Source organism: Aspergillus saccharolyticus, assembly GCF_003184585.1.
Source record: "Aspergillus saccharolyticus JOP 1030-1 unplaced genomic scaffold BP01scaffold_42, whole genome shotgun sequence".
NCBI lineage: Eukaryota > Fungi > Ascomycota > Eurotiomycetes > Eurotiales > Aspergillaceae > Aspergillus > Aspergillus saccharolyticus.
The window spans coordinates 62,302-87,290 of NW_020290652.1; the positions used below are offsets into that span (position 1 = coordinate 62,302).

A 24,989-nucleotide genomic window follows, 5' to 3' on the forward strand; every position below is an offset into this window, starting at 1 on the left:
ACCGGCTGGTAACGTTAACCACAGTAAACTAACAACTACGATCAAGGCGAACGGTATCCCTACTCACGTGATCCTCTTAAACCAAACGTCATTTCGACTTTAATTCTTGCGCACTTCTCAGTTAAATTAGTTATTTCAAGGTCATTATCTTGGCTCGACTTGGTTATACCTACGTGCCTCACCACTAGCTCATTCTGATATGCTATGGACAATTTATTGTCACCATTCAGCGCACAAACGCACCTTCACGATGGGAAAATACACATAATCCTCGCGGCCAGCGGATCTGTTGCTACAATCAAGTTGCCGAATATTGCCAAAGCACTTGGTCGCCATCATAATGTGTCTATTCGCATCATCGTCACCAAATCTGCAGAGCGATTTCTTAGAGAACAAAGCTTGGAACAGCCCTCACTAGAAGCCTTGCGAATAGTTCCGGGCGTTGAGGCTATATACAGAGACGAAGATGAGTGGGTGTATCCCTGGACGCGAGGCGACCCGATACTACATATAGAACTCAGGAAGTGGGCACATTTATTACTTGTCGCTCCTCTCTCGGCTAACACGATGGCCAAAATGACTATGGGGATGGCCGACAACCTTCTTCTCTCTGTGATCAGAGCATGGGACACGACAGGAACAGTCGATTCCACGTTCAAGCGTAGGAAGCCGCTAATTTTTGTTGCACCCGCAATGAATACGGCGATGTGGAACCACCCAATTACTGGTAGACAGATTGAGATTTTGGAGGAGGACTGGGGTGTGAATAACAAGGGCAAGGATGGCTGGGTTTCTGTTCTCCGTCCAATGGAGAAGTCACTTGCTTGCGGTGACATTGGCAATGGTGCCATGATGGACTGGGAGGCCATAGTCCGCATTGTGGAGCAGTATATCGGTGTTCAACCACAAGGTGGTATCAGCGTTTCAGGGTGAGTTAGTCAATGAAGCCGGCGAAGGTATGGCGTTTTCTCCAGATTTCTCTTCGTCAATGCAACTCTGCGGCTTCTGCGACTTCTTCATAGAAGCCAGTGCATTGCGCGACATATTCTAAAAGCAATCCCGTAGTAATACCACCGCCAGTGAAGAGACAGCCATTTTTGAACCACCACCAGCAATTTTGTACATTCCCCAACTGGACTCTCCAGATCATCGCGGCGAGGGAAAGAGCTGCGCTGCCGCAGCTACCGATGAAGAAAACAGGTCCGCTACCAGCTGCGACACCAGCTGCGGCAAGCAGTGATAACTGAACACCCGCAAGGGCAGTGAGGACGGCTTTTGTGTTGTGTTTGTGACGAAGAGCAATTGACTTGATGCCAGCCGCTACATCATCTTTTATATCCATATGTGCGTAAATCATATCGTATAGAATTGTCCAAGCGACACAGCTAGAATAAAGAGCAGCAGCCGCTTCCAGCGCGGGGGTATTGTGGAGGAGGTCAACGCCCAGTGCTGGGAAACCCATAATCGCGCCCCACGAGAATGTAAGGCCCAGCACAGCTTGCGGATAGTATGTGACACGCTTGGCGAGGGGATAGGTGGTCACCAAGAGCAAGCTAGGTATGCCATACCATAAGCATTGAGTTGGGAATTGGAGCAAGACGCCCAGCCCAGCCAGTAGCTGAACGCCAGTAAAAGTAACTGCTTTACCAGGAGAGATTGCTCCTCTCGCGATAGGCCGATACTTAGTTCTCGCAACGTGCGGATCCAGGTTCCGGTCCCATAGATCGTTGATTGCACACCCAGCACCTCGCATGATAAATGCACCTGCGAGGAACAGACCAGCAGTTCCAGCAACCTGAAGTGGACTGGCGGAAGTCGTCATGTATGCAGCAAGAAGAGTGGAATAGAGACAAGGGAAAAAAAGGTAGTATGTACCCGTAGGTTTGTCAAGGCGCAACAACTCGGCGTATGGAATCCATGACCGCGGGAGACAGGCTATGAGACCTTTTTCCGGTGGCCTATAGTAGTCGGCTGAGTTCGAACTTGCGTGACTTTGCGAATCGAAGGGGCCTGAGACTTTGAGCTTGCACGGTTCATGATATGATCTTCGGCGGCCTCGCAGAAATCCATTGATTGCTGCGGGGCTATACCCTTGAGGAAAAGAAGACAGACGAGGACCGTGGTAGAATTTCAATGATAATGATTGGTGAGCAGCTCGGCCACTGAGGAATGAGCGCATTCGAAGCTGATAGCGCACGGGTAAGCAAGATGACATATTCGCGATGGCAGACATTGGGGAGAAGAGATAAATTGGCTCCTATTAATCAGCCTTATAGGAAATGATTTGAATCTAGGAAGGAATCATTCCTTGAAGTCGCGAGCAATGGAGACGCAATGATTTAGTACAGAGAAGGCAAGTTAAAATATGTGGGGTGGTTCCTCGTCCCTCAATTAATCGGATGCCCTGGGCGTGTCTTGATGATCCTGGCGATGAGTTCAGTCGATACCGAAGAAAATCCCGATCGGTCCGCTCCGTACATCAGGCACCGCACCTGTAATCTATAATTTTTTCCTCATCCTCAACAATTTCCATGCCCATTCATCCCAAAGGTAGAGAAGCAGTTTTTACTACTGCAGCTTATCGCAATCGTAAAGGTAGAATCACCGGAGGTCTGTCCCACCCTGTTGAATATCTGAGATGACTATTTCCTCGCCCATCACACCGGGGCTCGCAATTTTCGCTTTAAAAAAGCGTGCGATACGGGACACTATGCAATTTACCTACCTATGCCACCAACACTTGAAATTCAAGCTCCTCCTTCTTCTAGCCCCCTGAATAGCTGAGCTACATAACCGTTTATTTGATAATTGTCCGGGATGCCCGCGCAACGCCCCCGCGCAGCTTTTGAACCGCTCTCCCCAGACCTGGACGTGAAGGCCCTAGTGGAATCGACACCAAACTTTGAGTATGTCACTAGAATACACTGCAATACTATTGATGCAAATGGCTTGGACGACTTTGAAAAGCTCGTCGCACTTCTAGTCGTTCGATTGGGAAAGCCGTTGGTCGTTGAGGGATTCGACAAAAGGCTAGACAATACCCTGTTCTCTGAGAAGTGGCTTAGAGGCCATTATTCTGCAAAGAGTGAGTAGGCGTATTTTCTAACGCTCGCAGTCCCAGCTCACAATATTGTTTTTATCCAAGCCGAGTATGCACGAAATCTAAGTACGAAGACCGATCTGCCTCTCACAATAGGACATTATCTCAAGAACATGCCGCTTCTTACCGAGCAATGGACGGCGTACAACTACAAAGACCCTGATCGCCAGCGCATATATCTCAAAGATATCGATTGCCCTCCTGAATGGCACGATGAATTGAAAAAAGTTATACCATCGCCGGTCTTTTATCTCAATAAGGCCCACTCAACTGCCCCGATTGCCAGAGCCGGTGATCTAATGAGCTGCCTTCCCCCGAATGCGCGTGCAGAAAACCTCATGTGTTACATCGGTCACGAAGGAACTTATACACCAGCCCATCAAGAGATGTGCGGCAGCCTCGGCCACAATATCATGGTCGAGGCATCGGATGGCTCAAATGAATATGGAAAGGATACCAAGCCTGGGTCTTCTATTTGGTTTATGACGGAGAGCAAGGACCGCCGTGCTGTCTCTGATTATTGGATGTCCACGCTTGGCCATGACATTGACATCGAAGATCATTTCGCTCAGATCAATGCTTGGAAAGCGGCACCATTCACGACATACGTCGTCGAGCAAAAACCAGGAGACTTCATTCTCATCCCACCTCTGGCGGCGCATCAGGTGTGGAACCGCGGAACGAGGACAATGAAAGTCGCTTGGAATCGGACCACCGTGGAGACTTTAGACAAGGCGTTACATGAAGCTCTACCTCATGCAAGGATGGTTTGCAGGGATGAGCAATATAAGAACAAGTCCATAGTGTTCTACTCTCTGGAGCATTACTCGACCGTTCTGAAGAAAGCTCAGAAGCCTGATATCAATGGTCTGAATTTCAAGAAACTAGTAAAGGAATTCGAGCAGCTGTTCGGTCTGTACAACGAGGTACTCCTTTCCGAATGCTTTGACAACAATTCACCTGAGCGAGATGTTGAGTTCATCCCTTATGATAGCAATATCACTTGCTCATACTGTCGTGGGAATATCTTCAACAGGTTCCTCACTTGTCCTAACTGCGTCGTCCCCTCAGTCTCAGACGAGGACGATGCGTACGACATCTGCATGGAATGTTATGCGATGGGCCGTAGCTGTGTTTGCATATCTGCTCTCAGGTGGGCTGAACAATTCGATTGGAAAGACCTCGAAGGGAAGCATGAGGCTTGGAGGCAACAGTTAATCAAAGCCAAGACCGATCTTGAGCAGGTTTACTTGCCTCTAACAACACAGAGAGAGCACTTAAGCAAAAGAACGCTAGCTGAAGTCTGCCAATTAGAGCTCAGTCGCCGGCCTTGGGTCGATATTAGCAAGCCAGTCATCCAGTCTAAACCTATGGAAGTGAAGGACAGTGATACGGAGGACATTATTTCTACGCACAAAAGACGAAAATTGTTCCGGGGTGATCAAACAGAGAAGGCTGGGCGCTGTCACATATGCAAGTATCTTGAGCCGTTGTGGAAACTTGCCTCATGCACACAGTGCAGCAAGCATTATTGTTACGGCAGTCTCTATAGGGCTTTCAACATGCTTCCGCATCAGACTATGGAAGTCCTGGATTGGAAATGTCCTAAATGCATCAAGATCTGCAGTTGTGCTGCCTGTCGCCGAGATCCGACGATGCGCCCTTTTGAGCCCACGTGCATGTTACTGGGCCACGACACCCGGAAGATTGCGGACCCGCGTAGTGTGGAAAGTCTTGTAGACTTTCGGCATTCTAATCTACGCTGGCTGAAGAAGGCTGCGGATGACGAGACTTGTCGATCCAAGGAGCACCACCACCAGCACCAAGAGAACAAGGATGGAAATCACGGGCAGCTGGCACCTGAGCAGAGCATTCAGTTAGAGGAGTCCACTGCGGTGCTCCAAGCCTTGACGGAATTTGAAGGCATTCCTGTAGATCCTGCTCTGGAAAGATTACTTTTACCCGGCGGCGCAATGCCCACAGGCCCTGGTGATCAGTGAGTATGAGCTACAAGCGGGCGTAATATCCTTTCGTATGCAGGGTCTCCTGGACATATTGAAAGCATGTTCTTAATTATGACCATTGAAGCGGGCGGTCTTATCTACTTACATACAAGCCAATTTGCTGGTATTTGATTTTGAGGATAGATAGCTTCCACCGCTTGTGGTGTAAATATATGTAGATACGTTATTTATTCTACTCTATATGTATTTGTGTAGGTGTTGTCCTACTAACGCTCAGCTGACGCTGCTTTCAGGAATGACGTTGGGGGTCTGCCACTAAATACTCATCGTGGATCAAATATTATCTTCACATAACCTCGTGAGTGATATTGTAGGCAGATGCACTGGCTGGGCTTAATCTTCTTATACAAACTAAATTTTCACCCCATATTACCTTGAACTTGGATGTTACATTTTCCTTTGAGCCCCCTTACGGTTGAGATATTGTTAAGATTCTATTGTTAAGATTCTACATAAGGAGATGATTTATATCTCTTCTCCGATATTCAGGTGTCCGGAGTTCTGACCTATGATTGTACAACGGTGAGAGAATATTTGAATGTAAGATTCCTAAATTCAACCATTGGTGCCTGCAAGGAAGGGGTGAAACAGCGAAGGAAGTGATGCAGGAAAGGATGGGAGAGAGATTAAATCGAACCTCAACCTCAACATCAACCATAATGTACCTAGGGCTTGGTTTGACCTGAAAATTGAACTCCATGGTCTTAACTCAATTCATTTAGATTCAGTGCTCTTCTTAGTACTCAGTACCTTTGTCCACTTCTCCAAACCCCGTCAGGGTATGTAATATGGTATGAGTAGTAAGTGTCAATGGCAGATCCCAAGGTCTTGAATAGAAAGACATGACGAGATAATTTAGGCTCCTTTGTAATCATATCGAAGGGTCTCAAGACCCTTGATGTCAACGGACGACATAATTCTGCGTGCCACCGAGATAGTTGCTAACATCGCTTGGTATAATGAGCCTTACCATCTTCGGCACGAGTATGGGGCGAGTCTCGAGAATACTAACCTCCAGGCATCAAGGATGTGATCAGCTCGGTGCTGAGCCATGATTCTCGGGGCAAATATGCAAAATGAATAAGCACCAATAGAACGCAGAGCACTGCATTGATGAGCGAAAGAGGTTGTTGAGTTTGGGAGTGGCCATTCGAGTGTGGTGAATACCTCATGGTGAAGGCGGTTGTCAATAAAGACAGCATACTCGTGAGGGCCAAGCACCGGTCAGGATTGGTAGATGAACTGGAAAGCACGAGTGGCATGTATATGGCTGCGGAGAAAATGGGAACGGTAGTGAAGATGATCTATACCATGCCAAGCGCTGATATTTAGCAGTGTCCGCCATGCTTCACGTCATTCATGCTTGGAAAGGAGACCTATTACGCTATATTCTGAGTTTCGCCTATTGTTCAGTCTTTTGAGGTTTTGAATTACGCGTTCTTGCTCTGCAGAACTTCAGCAAATTGAAACGTCGTAAGCTATCTGTCAATATTTCCTGCTGGCCGATTGGTAACGCAGACCTTCTTCATCCAGCTCCTCGCGAGCATACTGATCATCTCCCGAATCATCTGGGTACTGGAAGGCGCGCCGAAACCTTGCGGAAGCCATCTTGAGTGGGTTCCAGGAAGGATCGAAGTCGAGAAAAAGTCCTTGAAACACTTTCAGCGGGCAAGCCAAAAAGGAGATAAATTCTTGTTGTTGTGATATATAGGTATGATAAGTTAATCTATATTTTCAGGAGTTTGCATTGTTTGCTTATTGTATTGTACTGTATCATCGCTACTACTGCACTTTACTACCGCCCAACCACCAAAAACGATATCGACTATAGACACCGCCCGTAATTCTAGAGACATTGGCCTTAAACCACTGCTAACCCGATTAGACATTTATTATACAAAAACAAATACAGGCGGAGTAGAAAAACTAGCAGAATTAACTATATACAGCTTACTAGTCCTTTGTACCACTAAAAGAACTAAAACACCAAAATATTACTGAAATAACTAAATTTCATAATAATTTAAAGATAGGTTTCTTAGATCTCTTTAACTACTCAAGTAACTACTATTCAGACAGTAACTTGGATAGCTCAGAGTCTAAGAATAAAGTTAAAATTCTACTATCTATTAAACTTCTAGTAGTATTAAATTTAGATAAGACTAAATCTACATAAGTAGTATCTTAGACAGTATCTTAGGTAGTATTAAAAGTATTGTAGTAATTATAAGGAGATTTATATACAAATAAAGTGTGCTTGTAATACCAAGAAAACCACTATACTGTATATGGTTTAAGGCCAATGTCTCTAGAATTACGGGCGGTGTCTATAGTCGATATCACCAAAAACTCCCAATGTCGATCATTTCAGTTGCCTCTGAAAGTTCGTACGCCTGACAATCCCGTGCCCGTCCGACGCAGCAGTGACAAAGTTAGGATTTCACAGTGCCAACCGCTTGCAACATGCTATTACCCGCTGTAAGACGTCGCATTGGCGTCCCACAGCTGCCTGGCGCTCGTCGCCGAGCTCTTCCTCCTCGCCGCAGCTTGATCCCCGCTCCGCGCTCCAACTCAGGTCCTCTCATGGAGCGCCGAGCTGATCGAGAGTTGCCGTCCGTCAATGGCGAGCGCCGCTGGCTACGCACGCTGCCACTTTTCGCGGTTGTCGTGGGTGCAGCCATGCTAGGTATATTCAACTATCAAAAGTCATCCTCAAGTGTGGTCAGCAGTACTCTGTATGCGCTACGGATTTCACCGCGGGCTCGGGAGATTCTCGGTGATGAGATTTACTTTGCCCAGAAAATCCCCTGGATCAGCGGTGAAATGAATCAGTTACATGGTCGCATCGACATTTCGTTCTGGGTCAAGGGAACTAGAGGCAAGGGCAAGATGAGGTTCCGGAGTATCAGACCCAACCGGATGAGTTATGTTCGTTCCTAGCTAAGGGCTCTCCCCTTTTTCCTTGGATGGCAATGGCTGCTTGGGCTAACCAGCTCTATCATTAGTTCCGTACGGAAGAATGGAGCCTCGAAACAGAAGATGGAACAGTGGTTCAGCTCCTCGACAGCGACAGTGACCCGTTCCGGCAGAGCAATTAAGGACAATGCTCACATTTTCGCGGAGCACATCAAGTTCCAAATGTGGTGCAAAGATGCCTGGAGATATGTGTTTGTAGATAGACAACGCCCCAACTGCACCATGCAGGGGCTTTCGGTCGTTGAAGAGCCTCTGTCATTTTACTTATCCTGGCATATAGACACAAAGTGTGGCCGGACTGACATGGAAAGCAAGTCTGAGGAGATGAAAAGAGATCTGATCTGACCAAAGGATATCATTTACATGTCAAATAAGAACGTCGCTCTATGGAGGGAAATAATATGATGTTACAATCCATCTCACAGGACGGAAAAACGGTGTGAGGCAGCTTGAGAATCGGAGGAATGGCGAGAGGAACCGTGTTTGAAACGGTTACTAGGACGATTTGGAAACGGGCGCGACTCGTGGCCAAGGCTTCTTAAGAGCATCCTGTATCCTGACGACGCAGCCTTTGGGACCACTGATGGAACCTAAAAAATTTAAGTGATTAGCGTTTAACTTTGCCTTACATCAATTCAAGTTCATTGAGACGGCAATTTGGGAGCCTGTGTGTAACCTACCATTGACCACGACAATCCCGTTGACTTGGTCCACTTGAAGAATCTCAAGATTTTGTATTGTGTTCTGCTCATTTCCCATATTTCCGGCCATCTTCTTGCCAGGGTACACACGAGAGCCACCGCCCTGGCTAGGACCTGCAGAACCAAGTGAACGGTGCGTTAGACTGACACCGTGACTGCGATCTTGGCCTCCAAACCCATGTCTTTTCATCACACCGGCGAAGCCTTTGCCCTTTGAGTTGGATCGCGCATCAACATACTGGCCCACTTTAAACCAGTCAGCATTGACTGCTTGCCCTACAGGCAAGAGACCGCTCTCATCTTTCACGCGAAACTCGTAGACATGACGTTTCGGCGAGACTCCATTGGCCGAAAAGTGACCCAAGAGAGATTTAGTCAGATTGGTAGCCCGTCTCCAGCCAGCGCCCATCTGAACGGCAAAATAACCATGCTTCTGCAGCGTCTTGTGAGAGACAACCTCGAGTCGATCCAATTGGAGGACAGTGCAGGCAATGCGTTTTCCAGACTTTGCGTCATACATCCCGGTCATTCCTTTTTTAATCGCGATTGCACCAGTGCGTAGGGGAAGCGTGTTGGCTTTTCGCTCTAATGCCGCGGTAGGAGACGATTTCAGAACAGGCAGACCAGGACCGACATCGAATCGGGAGGTTTTCGGAGGATTCAATGAGCGGATGCCGAATGTACGGACAGGTACCTGGCGATAAATGGCGTGGCGAAAGCTCCAGATTGAGCAAGAGGAGGTGTGAGCCAGCTGATTAGAAAGACGAGGCGACATCGCGAAGCTAAATCGGCCAACGGCGCAAGAAAACAAGTGTGGTGGTATCGCGACGCAAATCATATAGAGGCTGTAATCCTTTTTCCCTGCCGAGATTTCTGGAGTGCCTGCGGAGGCCACTTCAAGGCGGTGGATCACACTGCATGCCTGGCGAGTCAGGCCAACACATTTCTGCTGTACGACTCTCCGTCAAAATGACCCATACAGTTACATACTAATTACAGTACGCAAAGAACTCTCGGTAACTTACGGAAGTACAAGCTTGCTAAAGGCGAGTCGTTAGATACTCAGTCAGGCTGGCATCGGAGGCCGGACGCACCGGCACGCCGATGAACGGGGAGAGGATGCTCGTAGTAAGGACTATCAACCTAACTTACCTCTGTTACTTATTGTTATCTGCGCCCTAGACGCCACTCATCAACCATCTTCAGAGGGTCTTCTCGGGTACATGACCTGCTGCGTGCCCCGTCACAACATATTGTGAAATGCAGCCGCATTGTGCTTTTCTGTCGAGTTTGCTTGTCCAGCTTTCCAGTAGGACAAGAGGAAATATGGCTATGTCCAAGTCATCATTCGCAAAAAGGCCTTTCTCTCTCAAACGCGCTTTTGGGTCCTTAACGGCGCATACGTCCACTTCGCAACGAAGAATCGTCTCTGCTCGGTGGAAGCAGGTTCTCGGTAACCGCAACTTCCTTTCCGACTTCTCCCACTCTCAGCAACCGTTTCGTCGGTTCTTCCAGTCGTCCCGCACAAGATACGCGGCGCAACCGCAACAGCCAGGGGTTTCGTTGTCGCAGCGGTTGCGCAACCTTTCCAAGGAGTATGGCTGGTCTGCTTTGTGGGTCTATCTGCTATTGTCAGCAATGGACTTTCCGATTTGTTTCGCAGCTGTCCGCCTGCTTGGTGTAGACCGTATCGGCCATTATGAGCATGTCATTGTCGAGTCTGTCAAGGGAGTGGTAGATACTGTCTGGCCGATCACGCAGGATGTCAACGAGAACTCCGACCAGAATAAGGCACTGACAAGCCGTCCGGAAAGCCAGGAGGATGCGGCAAAGACGCAGGACAATGGCGAAAATGCTAGTAAGTACCTCACGCTATCCTGTCTCACTCAAGCTTCGCCGGTGACTAATGGTCTTATCCTTCTTCACAGGCTTATGGACCCAACTTGCACTTGCCTACGCGGTCCACAAGAGTCTCATCTTCATCAGGGTGCCGTTGACAGCAGCCATTACCCCCAAAGTCGTCAAAGTCCTGCGACAGTGGGGTTATGATATTGTCAAAGGCAGACCCAAGGGTCTGTAAGGTCTTGGGATTCCTCGTGGATTCCAGCCAGATCAGAAAATCCGTGACCACATTCTTTTTGCTGCATAGCGAACAGGCATGCTAGACATGAGATCATAAATACCTGTATACTATTAAATACCTGTACACTATCATGTATATCCAATTACTCGGAACAGAATTTTCCCATCTCTAAACACTGAGCCACCAACTCTCACAGAATACTGATCCCCAAGAAAGTTTGGGTCGTGGATGCGACTGAAAAGACACCATAGAAAACGGTTTCTCATACATGGGAATCACGAGCGAGAAACAGCAAGAATTATCAAGTGTACATATTCATAAGAGACCTCGTCGCGTCGGAGATGCAAAGGTCTTGGCTCTGTAAATACAAGATAGCAAGCAATCAAAAGCCAGTGCGGTGAGCCCTGATATACGTCCCAAAGGGGCTTTTTCATCCTAAAATGCGATAGTAAAGTGGCGAAGTCGCAAGGTCGAGGAACGGATCACATATCAATAGTATCATTGAATCTTAAAATGCCGTTGGCTTTCATAACACCGTTAACGCCGTCTGGCATGCGATATGCCCAAGCAGCCACACTGACGGGGTCGGTAGCTTGCAAAACGTCCTTGTTGTCAGATTGGTCGGCATCGTCCGAAGTATCTGCCACCAACACGAGACCGAGTTCTTTTATTGTCTCCACCAGAGCGGGCACAACGTTCTACAGGAGATTTAAGTCAGTCACCAGTGGAACAAACGAACGAGCCACATATAACAAAACAAATACATACCAAGAGACTAGAGCGACATATCAGTCCCATGAAGTTGTTGCTCTGTGCTATTCTGGCAGAATCCTTAATAGACATAGAAGCTCTTCCGCTGCTGTCAACGTCCGGAAGTGCTTTGATATCACGAGCTAAATCCCGAACCTGCCCAAGGTCATTGCACAGTAAGACGGGATCTGAAATGGCGAGCTATATCAGCACAGTTCAAAGAACCTTTGAAAATAAGTTATCAAGAATCTGACTCACAATTGGGCTGCTTCCAGTTCAAAGCAATGCAGATATTAGGGTTGTAAGAGGTGAAAACCACCGACCGCATGATATCAGGGTTGTGATCACGCGCGACTCGAGCATGGTCAAAAACTTCTGTAAGAATGGCATCTGCAAAACTGTTGACGTCCGGTAAGGATGTCATATGAGATGCATGCTCCTCCATCACCGAGGGATATAGCACGGACAGGTTGACGCTGACGCTAAGTGGTAGATGATGGAAAACGTCTCGCAAAGACAGAAATGATGAGGCTAGCTGACGATGAGCTTGTGCCAGGTCTTTAACAGCAGACGACTGGATGAATTGTAGCATTTCCGAATGATCTGCGCCACGTTCAACTCCGACTGCCCGAAACTGGCCGTAGGTTAGATGACAAATTGGTATCTTGATGCCATGATACTCGATCGCGAATTGGGGGCAAAGGACAGGTACTAGGTCTCTGGTCAGTTGCACAAAGAGCTGAACGTGATCACCTGACAAGCTAGAGCCCGTGACAAGACCATTGTGTTCATGGTCAACAGCACTGGTCGCCTTCCAATATGTAGCAAAATGAGTGATCTCTAGTGGATCGCCGTGGTATGGTTTGATAACTTGATAGTGAAAGCACAGTTGGCCAATCGATCTTAGCCTTGGATCAAACAATGGCAGCGAACATGTACCAGTGCTGGAGCTTTCGGCTTTGAAGACAGCTGGAAGGGCTACTGTCTTCGCGATCACTTTGGAACCGAAAGTAGGGAAAATCTCGAAATCCACGGCAAAAGTGTCAAGGTTATCAACATGGAACGAGACAATTCTTGAGTCTTCCTGTATCGGAAGCATTACGGTACGTGGAATCAGATCGGAGAGTTTGGAGGAGATGGTCAGACGTGCAGCAGGATGCCGACCAGCTTGATCGAATACGATCGACCCAGTGCTCCCTGTATCGAACAGGATTTGGACAAAGACCTTCTTATCCAAGAAGTTATGGCCATATCGCCTCAGGGGTATGATCGGTGGCGGCAGGGACAGATCAGGAATACCGTCGGTCGTATCCATGTTGTCCGCATCTGCCAAGTCGTGCAGACCGGAAGGATAACCATAATTGGAATCCTGCAGCTTCAAGCCATTTAGAAAGCCGAGGGGCTTCTGCGGAGCCTGCGAAGCTATGCTATGGGACCAAAGTAGAAGCATGCACTCTAAATGACCCTCCCACGCTGCATAGTACATTGCCGCAAGGCCTTTTTCATCCACAGCGCCGGCATCAACACCCAATTCCAAAAGAGTACGTAGGCAACCAACACAGCCTTCGCTCGCTGCATGAAAGAGAGGGGTCCATTGGTACAGCTTATCTCGTTGGTCCATGTCAGCTCCGTGCTGTTGTAGAAGAAGCAGCAACTGCGGCGACTGTGATGCTCGTGCCACCATGTGTTGAGGGTACAGTCCCTCAGCATCTGGCAGCAGCCTCGCATCCCGTTCTAACAGCATTTGGACTATTGGTATTGATCCATATTGACAGGCTAAATTCAGCGGGATATGGTCTGACTCAGACGTTGGGTCGATACGAGCATTGTTGCAGAGGAGTTGTTCCGCGCATGCCAGCTGACCCTTGACTATACTGTGAATCAAGGGTGTGAAGTTATCATGGTCCATCACGTCGATGGTATAAGGACCGACCTTCAGCAGCTCCCGCACCATTTCCACCCGACCATGCATACAGGCATAGTGTAAGGGCATCCGGCCGTAAACATCACACCGGGAAATATCGACCCCAGCTGTTAGACCAGCCTTGAAAACGAATTCGCGTCCTGAGATGGCTGCTTCGTGTAGGCAGTTGCGCTCATTGATATCATCTTCAGCGTTTATGTCAACCAGACCACTTTCCAAGAGCACTGCGAGCACCTCGTCAGAATATTCGTTAATAGCGGCGAGAAAGGTACGAGTTGCCCGAATTGCAGCGTCTGGGGATGTCTGTAACTTTGCTGTCCATTCACGTAAAGTCTGAAGATTTCCTGAAGTGGCAGAGTGCAGGATTTGCAAGTCAAGATCTTCCTCATCCGGCCCGAATGGCTGCGAGACTGCAATCCTGTCAACCGGACGGATTGTATCAAAATGGATGTTTTCGCCTTCAGCCCATGCTTCTAATTCTAGCCGTGCTGTTGTTGCTCGATCCGACAAATCACGCAAAACGTCTCTGTTGAAGCAAGGTTGGACTTCGACAGCTCGGTGCAAATACAACTCTTTCATGCGAGACTAAAAACAACGCGCGGGTAAGCAAGAGCACTGTCAATAATGGCTAATTGCAAGGAATATGCCATTGCGAAAGGAAGATAATATGGGGGATCGAGGTCCTCTGACCTTGGAAGTTTTATCCCACTTGGACGATGTTGTCAGCTATGATCAACCCACATATGCGAGGTTCGAAGAGATAGACGCACCTTCTTCAAGATCTTTGACATCGCCGTCTCATTGATCTCAACGAATTGCTTCAGGAATTAACGGTACGTTAGAATTTCCCATAGTGCAGTTGCGATGCCAGTCTAAAGCTTACTTGTAATTTATTGAGATCACCATCAAATTGCTGGAGACCCTCAAACAGCGAAACGTAATTGGCAGGCGCTTTGGAATTAGTCACTGCGCGTGACTGAATAACCCTCTTCTTGTCGACTAGGGTTTTTAGTCGAAGAGAGAACTATGCATTGATTCAGCTCCCCTGTAACTGGCGTATTGAGGTTTGACACAGCATCAACTTACCTCGGCTTCCTTCTGCAGGTAGAAGGCATTCACCTTTTCAATCTCCCGTTCCTGGATAACGCAGTCAATGAGAATGTCCTCAAAGCTGATCGCGACGCGTGCTTACCAATCGAAAGAAGAACACCTCCTTGTTCGCCCTAAGGGCAGCCTGTGCCTCGGGGACATCCTGAGCTGCACCTGCTACGCTCTGAGCCGGAATTGTGGGTGTAGCACTTAATTGTTTGATGAGCTATCGTCCTACGTCAGACACGAAGGATATTCCGAAGTAATTGACGGGGAGGATATGCACAGCAAGCGAAGGGGCTGAACTGACCTTCTTTAACGCTTTGTAGTTCACAAAGCTTGCAGCATATTCGGGGAGATCGAGCTGTCTGCGCTGGATTTGTTTACCGAACTTCCTTTATGTCTCGACCATCAGTGTCGGCAATAGGGGGGAAGGTGCCAAAAGAAGGAAAGAGCATCAGACGTGTAGATGGACGCTTACATCTTGAGAGGCACTAGGCTTGAAAAGGCCTTTGACGCACTCAAGTGCTCGGTAGTGCTGGGTTGGAAGGCACAACAAGGATTATTTGGATGTTTGCAAGTCGGAAGACAGATGTAGTAGAAGGCGAGTACGAGAATGTCGGTCACTTCGAGCTTGGAGAGCAGCGGGCGATAAGAGCCAGCCTAGGACCTTCTCTATCGGTTGAGACGGTGACAGAATGAATTGGGAAGAAATGAAGAGAAAACGAAGGAGAAATAAAAGGGAGACGAGCGACAAAGACTTTCTGATAGGAAATCGACACAGAGACGCAACCTTTTTTGAGGCGCTCCTTTCTGTTGAATGACTATCAGTCCGCAAGAACGATGGCCCAGCCGAATGATTGTCGCTGGAGCAGCAGCAGCACCAGCTGTACTCCGGGCTAAGGAAGTACGTAAGAAGTATGAATAAGCCAATTCCGAAGCTTAGGAATAGTCCGGATTCATCCGCGCGATAATGAAGGCAAGCAGAGGTAGTGAATCCAAGGCGAGGGGCGCGCGCACACATACACACACACACACACACACCTGACCCCGCGAGGGGCGCAAGGGAAAACCCGAGAAGAACACCGAGCAGAGAGGGGCGAGGGAGCGAGCACGAGTGAGCACAAGAGCGCAGAGAGCGAAAGATGGATGGGGGTCGAGAGTTGAGCGCGAGAGTGAAAGGCGGAATGAAGGTAGAAAAGGCCCACAGAAACAAATGTTGTTGTTACCTCAATCAACAACCACAACTATCGTATGGCGTACTGAGTGTCAAGTAACAATAGTAGCACGGTGCTAGTCGGGACTACTACTAGATAAATCAGGACTTGCGAATGGGAGAAGCAGAAGGCACTCGTGCCGAAGGGTTGAGGTCAATCATTGATCCATCCATTAAATCGATAAGTTCCTCCAAAAGATGTGGGGAGCTCTAAGTAGCTGTTCCCGAACCAATCAACAACCTCAAGATGCCCACGTTCCTCTGGACTTCCGTCACGGCTGCAGTGCCCATCCGCCCGGCAGCGATCATGCTATGTAGTATGTATGTACTCCGTACTAGGTACAGTACTGTACTCCGTACTACTGTCAAGTACCTACTCGACTACTTGCTCAGGGCTATGGACCCGAACCTAAAACCTCGGTAAGTACAATCCCCGTCCTAGTTGCCGGGATTTACTAACTACACTGTATCTTACTCCAGACGCACCCATACTGTTCTACCGTACAAGTAAGCCCGGTAATTAGTAGCCATTTGCCTGACTGCGGGTGGGCGGGCTGTTCCTGTCTCGCGCTGTCTTAGGCTACAACGTGCACTCCGACCAGCGTAGGTACTGTAGCTCTTCCGGTCCTTCAGTTCCTACAAGAGATCTGATTAAGTCAAACCTTTTTTCCAGCACGATCAATCATAGGCATGCTTAAAGAATCTAGGTCACAGGGCAAGGTAACTTGGAAGGTGTATAGGATCAACACCATTCTTAGCATTGTAATTATCCCGCTCGTCACGTACAGGGGTGGGAAATCAGCCGCGCGCGGCATGGCAGAGCTTCAACTTCGAACGTAACTGGATTGACTTCTCTTTCTCCACTACCGGGTGAGAAGGATTTATTCCGGTCGCGGCTGCGGGTGCAAGTTGGAGGGGTATATTCTGACGTAGTCGACAAGTCATGTGTCAATACCTCACGATGGGGACACCAAGCCACATCATCCTTTCGCATTTGATAGCACAGGCCTAGAGAGTCAAAGGTGCTATGATGAAAAAGCTCATAAAACACAGGAACTCGTATATAATTGATTCTACATGAGGATGTTGAGAGTCACAAGCTTGCCGCAGCTTCAATGTACAGTGGGGGCGCACACGTTGTAGCTTCAGTTGAGCCAGAAGAATCGCACACCATGTTAAGCAGAATTAACCTGTAAGAAAGGGAGATATGAACCACGCGATTCAACAATAGGGATGAAGGGAAATAATGATGAGAAAACTAGCCACAACAAACCTGTCGAAGCCCAGTGTGGAACAAGAATTACTTGAACAATAGTGATAGATGTGCAAATCGGAAGATCCAACTGCGAAGGAATTTTCCAAACACATCTCGACAAGGGGAATCAATTAATATGGCAGAAAATCAGCGAGAGTAAGCCAAAAAAGTTAAAAAAGAGCCAAGACAATTCCGACAACAAGAGAGTGTGGGAATATGAATGAAGATAGAAAGAGGCCAAGGCAGGCCAACTTGATGTAATGCATTGGCAGTCTTGTAAAAAATGAGAAGGATCCAGAATTCCAAATCGTGATACAGGTCGTGGAATGCGAAACACCAAAAGTAAAGCTTCCATGTAAAGACATGGTAATGCTTGACTTTGCATACCAGATACTCTGGGCATGAATACGCCCCGGCCCGCTTATAAGAGGTCACTCGCAATTTCTCGAACATCTCATTTATGGCCATAGATAATGCGTGTTAGTAGGCGAGGTAGAGTGTTGACATGTTTCGACCTAGAAGTTTTGAGCGATGCCTGCATTTCCTTGTCTTGGGAAAACAGCCGGATTCTCGATTCTAGTGTTGCGCCGTGCTTGAACATCTCGAATGACAGGGGGGGCACCGCCATATGGGCCGTCACCATAGGCTCCATACTGCGGTTGGATTTCGCTATAGTAGGGATTATCATCGTAAAATCCACCAGTAGGATGTGTGGCGGACATATGGCTTTCATCCGAGGCCTCCGACCGGTTGGCTGCAGAGTATGCAGATGAGGCATTTGATGGACCGCGATGAATGTCGACATTTCGATTATTGGCTGCTGCCGCAGGAGCAGCACCAAGAACACCGATGGGTTCAGTCTCCCCTAGTGTACCTTGACCCTCGGAGTATTGGATAGTCCCGTCACTTGGAGTAGCAGTATGGTGATATCCAGGCGCGCTTCCAGCCTCAGACATGGCTAGCCCAACTCCAGCACTACTTGAGAGGTTGGTCGATGCTTTCCGGCCTGCCGATGTGGTACCCCATCCTCGATACCCGGAAGTATCATCCTTGGGTTCAAAAGCACTACCGCCCATGATAGGCGGAAGAGACGGGTCATTATTTGGGTTGAAGCCATATTCCTCCACCTCCTTTCTTCGTTCTTCTTCTGCCGCCTTCTTTGCTTTCCATTTCCTCCAGAAATAAAGGGCAGCCAGAACAATCAGGGCCACGGAAGCGACAGGCACAACTACTGCGACTGCTATTGTACCAGCTGCTGAAAGTCCGGAAGAGCCATTTCCGCCGGTACTCTTTGACGTACCTGTAGCCGATGAGCCGCTTCCAGTAGCAGAAACACCATCCGCTGCCGTTCCCACGGTGGCTGTCGGGACTGAAGTGTCCGTCGAGGTTATGGTCAAAGTTTCCACTCCTGCAGAACCATTGGTCGGTGTTTGCGTTACAACAGTCGTGACGATATCCACAGTGTGGCTAGTCTCTGATGAGGTCTCTGTCGGGGCAAAATCAGTTGTTGTTACGGTTGATGACGACGATGATGTCGAAGTTGTTGACGTCGTGTGCGAAGAAGTGCTCGTTGTTGTTGTTGTTGTAGACTCCGCAGGAGCTGTTGTGCTAGACGAAGATGATGTTGACGAGGTGGAAGATGATGTCGGAATTTCAATAGTCGTTGGTGCTTGGGTTGTCGACTCCGAAGTGGTGGATGTCGGGACTGAAGTCTGTGTTGGAGTTTCCGACAGAGTGTCGGCCGAGGTAGCAGTATCAGCTGGATTTGCGGACGTTGCTGCCGGCGCAGCTGCGACCGCGGCAGCTATTGTAGCAGGGTTAGTAATTTCACGAGGACGAGTAACGAGAACGAAGGTAGGGAGAACGGTTCTGGACGCAATATCTGGCAAGGGTGTTGTTGGCTGATTTCATACCGGAGGACGACATTGTCCAGTGAGAGTCAATGGAACGACTCTTTGACGCAGAACGAACTTAGATCCAGAGCGATAGATCAAGATAACAAGACTCGCGAAGCGTCAGTCACCTTGCGATGACGACAGAGCGGGCGCTTCACCGAGGCGAGGGGAGTGTATGCGGTCGGAGAATTATCAAGAGAAGCCGATCGAAACAGATATCGGGCTGAAAGATACTTGCATCGAAGGTTGGCAAGCGAGTACTTTGCAGAGAAAGAACAAATAGAAAAAGGGTGATGAGAGGCAACCTAAAGGTGGGTAAGGATATCGTATTGCAGAGGGCGTGCGCCAGATGATGGTTAGAAGAATGGACGGTCGGCCGATACAAGAGACCGGCGTCTGAGTTGAAGATGTGCACGAAAGACGACCTACTCTGTAAGTCAATACTAGTCAGGGGAAGGGCCCGGATCAAGTAAACTACGCAGGTAACAGGCCCACCACGGTGCTTAACCAAGGACGGTCGGGAAAAACGAGATGGAGATAGCCCAGAGCAAGTGAAAGAGTAGAGAGAATTGAAAAGAGTCGAGATAAACCCGGGGGCCACGGACGAGAAGATCTCAACCAATCAGAATGCCGACTCACCGATATTAGACTGGGTGCCATGAGAAAGTCGAGAGAAGTCTCATAGTATTAAACCAGGAATGCTGGTTGCATCGCCACCAATGTGAGACAATTGACGAAGACGAAAGAGTGACACGAAAACGAGAAATAGACGGGGAGTAAGAAGGGAGCGACAGAAGAGAGCGGACGAGCGAACAAACGAACAAACGAGCCGGTGGGCGAGCGGCCGAGCGCGAGACGGAGAGTGAATAGGAAGCGGCGAGCCCAGAGTTCTGCACCCAGTACGGAGTAGCTTCATTAGCATTCAGGAGAAAAAGAGAGAGAGAGAAAGAGAGAGTAGAGAGGGAGAGCGAGGGAGGGGAGGGGAGGGGAGGGAGAGAGGAAACTCAGGAAAAGTCCAGCACCCCCAGCACCATGGAAAAGCTGTAGAATCTTGCGTGGTGAGCCACGGTACTTGCTATCCATGGAATACGGAGTACTACCAGTACCTACTTGGTACGGACTACGGAGTATTGCTAAGACCTTACCGAAAGTGAGCTAGGCAGTGGCACCGAACTTAGATCTTCGACCGTTCCTGGCAGGTACCGGTTCCGTACTGTCTGTTACTTTCCAGATACATTCTTTGTCAGTATTGATGGAAAAAAATCATGGAGTGTAGGAAGATGCTATTTAGTAGTCACTAGTAGGTACCTGTAGTACTTAGAGTAGCATCTGCTACAACTCAAAGGGCTCTTGGTGAGTGACTAGCCATACTCTAGAGAGTATTCCATTGGTTGCATCTCAAACTTGGCGGTACAGCATAAATAAAAAATACTGACGGGACGGGGAACAGTTTTTCCATGATGACTGCCGTTTATGGAACAAGAGCCATTCATACTTCCTTCCGGCCCAAGGGGATTTTTCCCATCACCATCATCCTCATGTCGATTAAGAACAGTCGAACCATCAAAAGACACTTCAGTTTACGGCAAAAGAGGATTTTTATCCTGGGACCTTTCAATACCAATGCTCAGACATCAATCTAGGTAGTGGGTTACTACTTATCAGCCCATTGTACTCCGTACTCCGTACTCCGTACATGTAGCACATACTACACATATATAGATAACGGTATGGAGTATGTTCTGTACTCAGTATACCTGACTATTCTACAAGGAACTTGATATTTTTAGCAACATTGATGTCAGCCCGGCAGACTCCATCCACTACTGAAACCAGAAAATATGAACACATCGTTCTCGAAAGGTTGAAAGATGCCTTTGTGCCCTCTCAAGTTGTTTTAACAGCAGGACAGGCTCAATACTGAAATATGATTCACTTGGTTTGATGTTAACTGTTAGCCGCGGCCATCATCATGCTTCGTGAGGTGCCCAAGTCTCCATGAGTCCATCCAACCTCTCTTACTGAAGCTTATCATGCCCTAACATTGATCCACATTTTGTGTATATGGTACCACAGTTATCACATTCTAGCTAAATTATTAGCATCATTCAGTCTGGTGCACGCGCCGTATGGATAGTTTTTCCAGGGTGACATCGTGGTCGCCCGTCATTGTAATCGGAGGGCTCTCTACTCCATATAATGCAAGATAACAATGAAGAGTGACTTATCCCTTCTTCCGCAAGGATCAGGAGCGTGGAGTACATTAGCGACGAGGTTCCGACTGTGGTTTGAAATTGCCCCCCTGCCGATCGCAAAGAAAAGCGGCTGTACGGAGAAATCGCCTGCCAAGCCACTGTTTCACTACGCCACCCTTAAAGATACGAGTATATCATCATCTCATTTTATGTGAAATTGAATACGAACGCTCGACTGGAGACCGCGGATGACGGTTTATTCGAGGTATAGATAATGACGGTGTCACCTCGATAGAGACATGCTCTCAAGCATCATGGTGTATAATCTCCTGTTGGACTGGCTAATCTATTTCACAGTCATTCCTGCGACATCACGACGCGAAAATTATTTCCCTCCACAAGCATCCAAGAGGTCCATGAAGTCACATATATACACAACGATCCAGTCAAGGTAATTAGATTCGATGTCTGTAAGTGAGCAACCGCATCTAGAATAGAGCATATGTGCAAGTAATGGACGATAAATACACGGCAACTGAGACCGAACGCCGGAGGGAAAGCAATAATGAAATTGATAGGGCATCCTTCATATGTTCACGACACCGACATCAAATGGTGCAATTGAAATCCAATCCCTCGAAAAAAGATAATGTGAATGAAGTGAAAGGGATATAAATCGTAACAAGGTGGATGGATAACGAGACAAGTACAAGGAACCGGAAATCGTTACAGCGAAGGTAGAATGTAATAACGTATTGTAGCAGAGTTCGCGTCCCAGTTACTGCTGCATATCCCATTTAGGGCGAAGGTTTGATATCAAATCATCCTTAGTACCCACGGTACCTGGAGGAAGGCGGCTGACGCGGTATGCGCCGTTGCGGATGTTGTGAAGATGGGTCGACGATATTCCGGTATGATTGCTGCGGATGCTGCCGGCATCGCTTCCAGCATCAGTGTTTTTGAACCGCGGTGGAGGCGCGAAATCCAGCGTATCGTAAGCGCCGGACTTTCGTAAAGCGTGCCTGAATCGTCATTAACATCTTATGTTCCGGTGCAGCCAAGCACGGCGAAGACGGACTGTGTACTTACGCGCTAGGTAGAGGCGATAAATCGTCAAAGGCCGAGACGAGAGGGGAACGCGCTGGGGTCAAGGGACTGAAGGGCTGAAGACCACCTAACGGCGTGTCCGGTCGGCCTTCCCTTAGATCCTTGTAGTTCTTGCCGGGAGCATAGTCAACCGCCGTCATTAAAGACTCGTCTTTAAGCATATGGGGCGTTGGGAGGATCTGAAGTGGCGATGGGGGCGGTGCTGGCTTCCGAGGCTTGGGAGGACCCGGTAGGCGACCCGAAGCGGACGAAATTGCACGGGGACCCGGAGAGTCGAATCTGTCACCGAAACCACCGTCTGAGCCAGTAGCCATGTGGCGAGCAGCACCCTGAAAGCGCGGAGGTGCACGAGGTGGGGGCGTCATAGCGCGGCGAGTAACAGGCTCCGCAAATGGCGCTGGGACAGGGCTAAAATGCTCACCCGTGGACGGATCATAGACATAGTCGCCTTCAGCAAAGGCTTCAGGCCCGGACCCTCCATAATAAGTGTCGCGACCGGTACGACTCTCATCAAAGTACTCCTTGTAGAATGAGCGGATACGATTGGCGCGCTGTTCAGGGTTATCAGAGGGGTCCTCTGGTGGCAGAGGTCGTAGACCGAAAGTCAGCCGGCGTGTGTCACGACGGTCATCAGGACTAGCATTCTGCACTCGTGCCATCTCATCTAGTTTCTGCGAAGGATGAGGCGGGTTCTTAGGGTTGACGTGATCACCATGTCCTGACTCGACGTGCACAGTGACTGATGGGATCGTGCGTTTGGGTTCCGCATCCCCGTAGTCACTAGCCGCATCGCTTACTGGAAGCGATATCCTGAGGGTAGGAGCCGGCACAATCGGAGTGGTTGGCGGAGCTGCTTCAACAAGGCCTGGATCACGTAGGCGAGCAGGAGCATCCGGAGTCCTTTTGGACTCATTTTGGGGAACGTTACTGCTAGGAAGAAACAATTCTGGATCATGCAGCTGCTCCAGAGGCGCCGAGGACAAGGTCTGCATAGGAGCACCAGTTTCCAGACGGTCAACCGATGCCCTAGGTTTGACATGATCTTCAGTAGAGACCTGTTCGTCAGCCACAGTAACTTCGGGCACATGAACTGGGCTTGGACTTCTCGGGAGATCTAATTGGAGTCCAGCGTGGGATAACTGGTCCGGGCTAGACAGACTTTGGGCGCTTTGGTCGCTTTCCGGATGAGCATAAAGTGGTGGGGATGAGCGAGACATTCGTTGAGCGTTTCGAAGAAGTCCTTGGTTCATGTCGTCGCCCAGAGGGCCTCGTCGAGTGGAACCTGCAAAGCTGGACGCATCGTCTTGGGCACCTCTAGAATGAGATCTGAGGGACGCATTGTCTCCGAGAAAAGAGGTTGCGTGTCGATATTTGTCATCATCTCCAATCATAGACCTCGACAAGGAGTGCAAAGATTCTCTAGAATTGTGCAGTCCAGGAGGTAGTAAGTATGGACTTGGCCCTATGTCTAGGGAGACTCCTTTGGCATGGGCGCCATTAGTTTTCTCGGCCTGTTGCATGGGCTTAGTACCAGTAGGTGTCAGATCTAAGCCGAAATCGAGGGATTTATGCTTGTCGTTCGCATCCTCGTTTCGAAGCTTCTTCACATTCTTGCGATGAAAGTAAAGTAGAACTGCGATGGCACACACGACGGGGATCCTGACCGATCATTAGCCATGAACATACTAGGCGTACAGTGCACTCAATAATCTCAGCGTCCTGAGACTATCATATCAGGTACAGGAAGACTATCAGCTCATGACATACACTACACCGAGAACAACCGGCAAGGTTGTAGTCATCATTGTGCTCGTGGCTTTCTCACAGCTATTACCACCGCAAGTGGAGGTCGCAGTGGCAGTGGCGGCAGACGGGGCAGGATCTCTTCTCATCAACGTTGGAGTGGGAGGCATAGCAAGGATGCGAAGGCGATCGCGAGGCACAATGTCGGGCCGTCGTGACAACGCATCTCTCCCAGCATGCGTGCCCCGGAAGGTCCTGTGTTGGTGATTATGGTGATACATCGTCACCCTAACTCTTGCGGACGAGATTTCTGAGAGCGGACAGCCCGATAGTCGAGGAATTGTTGTTTGATATGCAGCGGCAATGGTGATGCCACCGTGAGACGATAGCGAGAAATGTCCCTGGCTAGATGACTTGACAGAACATCGGCTTTGACCGAGAATGACCGGTCACGCAGCAACACTGAATTCAGGCAAATGGTCGACAGGATTGATTGCCTTCAAACAGAAAGCAGACGTATTCGGCTGAGGTCGAACGAGGAGTGATGGCTTTGTGCAGGGTTCCCAGCAAGGAGTGGACAGGAACCAAATAGGTTCCCAGTAATGAACGATAGTTAAGTGCCCAAGCACCAGCAAAAGAACGACTGTACAGTCCCCAGGACAGTACTTGGGGAGAGGTGAAATGAGAGGGAATCAAGCGTAGCAAAAGAATGACGTGAAGTACAAAGCCAAGAGAATGAAGGAGGAGGGGAAGAACGGAAGGAAGAAAAGGAGAGTAGAAGGACCCAAGCTGCGACACATCGGCAGGGGAGAGAAAAAAAATAGAGGCCGAAGAAAGCAAAGTGGAATGGCGAGGAGGGCGCCAGCAAACCGATTGTCCGGATGGAGACTGTTTTTAGTCTACTACTACTACTGAAGGACTCTACTAGTGG

At 48.7% G+C, this 24,989-nt stretch overlaps 10 protein-coding genes across 10 annotated transcripts; 5 read left to right on the forward strand and 5 right to left on the reverse strand.

Annotated features, from left to right (window-relative positions):
• Positions 1-45: 45 nt before the first annotated feature.
• On the forward strand, positions 46-959 carry BP01DRAFT_158382 (putative flavoprotein). Its single transcript, XM_025570678.1, has one exon. The coding sequence runs from the start codon at positions 205-207 to the stop codon at positions 931-933; it is 729 nt and encodes a 242-aa protein (XP_025427781.1). The 5' UTR covers positions 46-204; the 3' UTR covers positions 934-959.
• A 26-nt stretch (positions 960-985) lies between these two features.
• Positions 986-2,179, reverse strand: BP01DRAFT_304751 (putative para-hydroxybenzoate-polyprenyltransferase Coq2; the record flags this gene model as incomplete). The annotated part of the gene is made up of 1 exon (XM_025572173.1): positions 986-2,179. The coding sequence occupies one exon, from the start codon at positions 2,177-2,179 to the stop codon at positions 986-988; it is 1,194 nt and encodes a 397-aa protein (XP_025427782.1).
• Positions 2,180-2,540: 361 nt separating this feature from the next.
• Positions 2,541-5,216, forward strand: BP01DRAFT_348152 (putative JmjC domain protein). The gene is made up of 2 exons (XM_025573718.1): positions 2,541-3,085; positions 3,146-5,216. Exons 1-2 carry the CDS (start codon positions 2,818-2,820, stop codon positions 5,098-5,100), a joined length of 2,223 nt encoding a protein of 740 aa, XP_025427783.1. The 5' UTR covers positions 2,541-2,817; the 3' UTR covers positions 5,101-5,216.
• A 391-nt stretch (positions 5,217-5,607) lies between these two features.
• Positions 5,608-6,810, reverse strand: BP01DRAFT_359995 (uncharacterized protein). The gene is made up of 4 exons (XM_025575809.1): positions 6,645-6,810; positions 6,508-6,569; positions 6,137-6,428; positions 5,608-6,074 (listed from the first exon to the last, which is right to left on the reverse strand). Exons 1-4 carry the CDS (start codon positions 6,730-6,732, stop codon positions 5,980-5,982), a joined length of 537 nt encoding a protein of 178 aa, XP_025427784.1. The 5' UTR covers positions 6,733-6,810; the 3' UTR covers positions 5,608-5,979.
• A 750-nt stretch (positions 6,811-7,560) lies between these two features.
• On the forward strand, positions 7,561-8,556 carry BP01DRAFT_359996 (cytochrome c oxidase assembly factor 1 family protein). Its single transcript, XM_025575810.1, has 2 exons — positions 7,561-8,052; positions 8,130-8,556. Exons 1-2 carry the CDS (start codon positions 7,588-7,590, stop codon positions 8,220-8,222), a joined length of 558 nt encoding a protein of 185 aa, XP_025427785.1. The 5' UTR covers positions 7,561-7,587; the 3' UTR covers positions 8,223-8,556.
• BP01DRAFT_359997 (mitochondrial 54S ribosomal protein uL3m) lies at positions 8,147-9,656 on the reverse strand. Its single transcript, XM_025575811.1, has 2 exons — positions 8,781-9,656; positions 8,147-8,690 (listed from the first exon to the last, which is right to left on the reverse strand). The coding sequence occupies exons 1-2, from the start codon at positions 9,574-9,576 to the stop codon at positions 8,596-8,598; spliced, it is 891 nt and encodes a 296-aa protein (XP_025427786.1). The 5' UTR covers positions 9,577-9,656; the 3' UTR covers positions 8,147-8,595.
• Positions 9,657-9,900: 244 nt separating this feature from the next.
• On the forward strand, positions 9,901-11,058 carry BP01DRAFT_359998 (uncharacterized protein). Its single transcript, XM_025575812.1, has 2 exons — positions 9,901-10,659; positions 10,730-11,058. Exons 1-2 carry the CDS (start codon positions 10,128-10,130, stop codon positions 10,879-10,881), a joined length of 684 nt encoding a protein of 227 aa, XP_025427787.1. The 5' UTR covers positions 9,901-10,127; the 3' UTR covers positions 10,882-11,058.
• Positions 11,059-11,139: 81 nt separating this feature from the next.
• On the forward strand, positions 11,140-11,828 carry BP01DRAFT_158457 (uncharacterized protein). Its single transcript, XM_025570679.1, has one exon. It carries the CDS (start codon positions 11,398-11,400, stop codon positions 11,779-11,781), a length of 384 nt encoding a protein of 127 aa, XP_025427788.1. The 5' UTR covers positions 11,140-11,397; the 3' UTR covers positions 11,782-11,828.
• A 5,805-nt stretch (positions 11,829-17,633) lies between these two features.
• On the reverse strand, positions 17,634-20,047 carry BP01DRAFT_376718 (uncharacterized protein; the record flags this gene model as incomplete). Its single annotated transcript, XM_025576963.1, has 2 exons — positions 17,634-18,800; positions 20,045-20,047. The coding sequence occupies 2 exons, from the start codon at positions 20,045-20,047 to the stop codon at positions 17,634-17,636; spliced, it is 1,170 nt and encodes a 389-aa protein (XP_025427789.1).
• Positions 20,048-21,986: 1,939 nt separating this feature from the next.
• BP01DRAFT_304772 (uncharacterized protein) lies at positions 21,987-24,339 on the reverse strand (the record flags this gene model as incomplete). The annotated part of the gene is made up of 4 exons (XM_025572175.1): positions 21,987-22,230; positions 22,298-23,125; positions 23,258-23,974; positions 24,083-24,339. The coding sequence occupies 4 exons, from the start codon at positions 24,337-24,339 to the stop codon at positions 21,987-21,989; spliced, it is 2,046 nt and encodes a 681-aa protein (XP_025427790.1).
• Positions 24,340-24,989: the final 650 nt, after the last annotated feature.

Excerpts from the sequence above, each read along its gene's own strand:
- BP01DRAFT_359997 (XM_025575811.1), bottom strand. The coding sequence starts at position 9,576 with ATGTCGCCTCGTCTTTCTAATCAGCTGGCTCACACCTCCTCTTGCTCA. Across the intron at positions 8,691-8,780 it reads CGGGATTGTCGTGGTCAATG|GTTCCATCAGTGGTCCCAAA; the intron begins GTAGGTTACACA and ends TAAATTTTTTAG.
- BP01DRAFT_359996 (XM_025575810.1), top strand. The coding sequence starts at position 7,588 with ATGCTATTACCCGCTGTAAGACGTCGCATTGGCGTCCCACAGCTGCCT. Across the intron at positions 8,053-8,129 it reads GACCCAACCGGATGAGTTAT|TTCCGTACGGAAGAATGGAG; the intron begins GTTCGTTCCTAG and ends CTCTATCATTAG.
- BP01DRAFT_359998 (XM_025575812.1), top strand. The coding sequence starts at position 10,128 with ATGGCTATGTCCAAGTCATCATTCGCAAAAAGGCCTTTCTCTCTCAAA. Across the intron at positions 10,660-10,729 it reads GGACAATGGCGAAAATGCTA|GCTTATGGACCCAACTTGCA; the intron begins GTAAGTACCTCA and ends CCTTCTTCACAG.
- BP01DRAFT_348152 (XM_025573718.1), top strand. The coding sequence starts at position 2,818 with ATGCCCGCGCAACGCCCCCGCGCAGCTTTTGAACCGCTCTCCCCAGAC. Across the intron at positions 3,086-3,145 it reads AGGCCATTATTCTGCAAAGA|CCGAGTATGCACGAAATCTA; the intron begins GTGAGTAGGCGT and ends TTTTTATCCAAG.
- BP01DRAFT_359995 (XM_025575809.1), bottom strand. The coding sequence starts at position 6,732 with ATGGCTTCCGCAAGGTTTCGGCGCGCCTTCCAGTACCCAGATGATTCG. Across the intron at positions 6,570-6,644 it reads CGAGGAGCTGGATGAAGAAG|AGCAAGAACGCGTAATTCAA; the intron begins GTCTGCGTTACC and ends GAAGTTCTGCAG. Across the intron at positions 6,075-6,136 it reads CACATCCTTGATGCCTGGAG|CGATGTTAGCAACTATCTCG; the intron begins GTTAGTATTCTC and ends CATTATACCAAG.
- BP01DRAFT_158457 (XM_025570679.1), top strand. The coding sequence starts at position 11,398 with ATGCCGTTGGCTTTCATAACACCGTTAACGCCGTCTGGCATGCGATAT.
- BP01DRAFT_158382 (XM_025570678.1), top strand. The coding sequence starts at position 205 with ATGGACAATTTATTGTCACCATTCAGCGCACAAACGCACCTTCACGAT.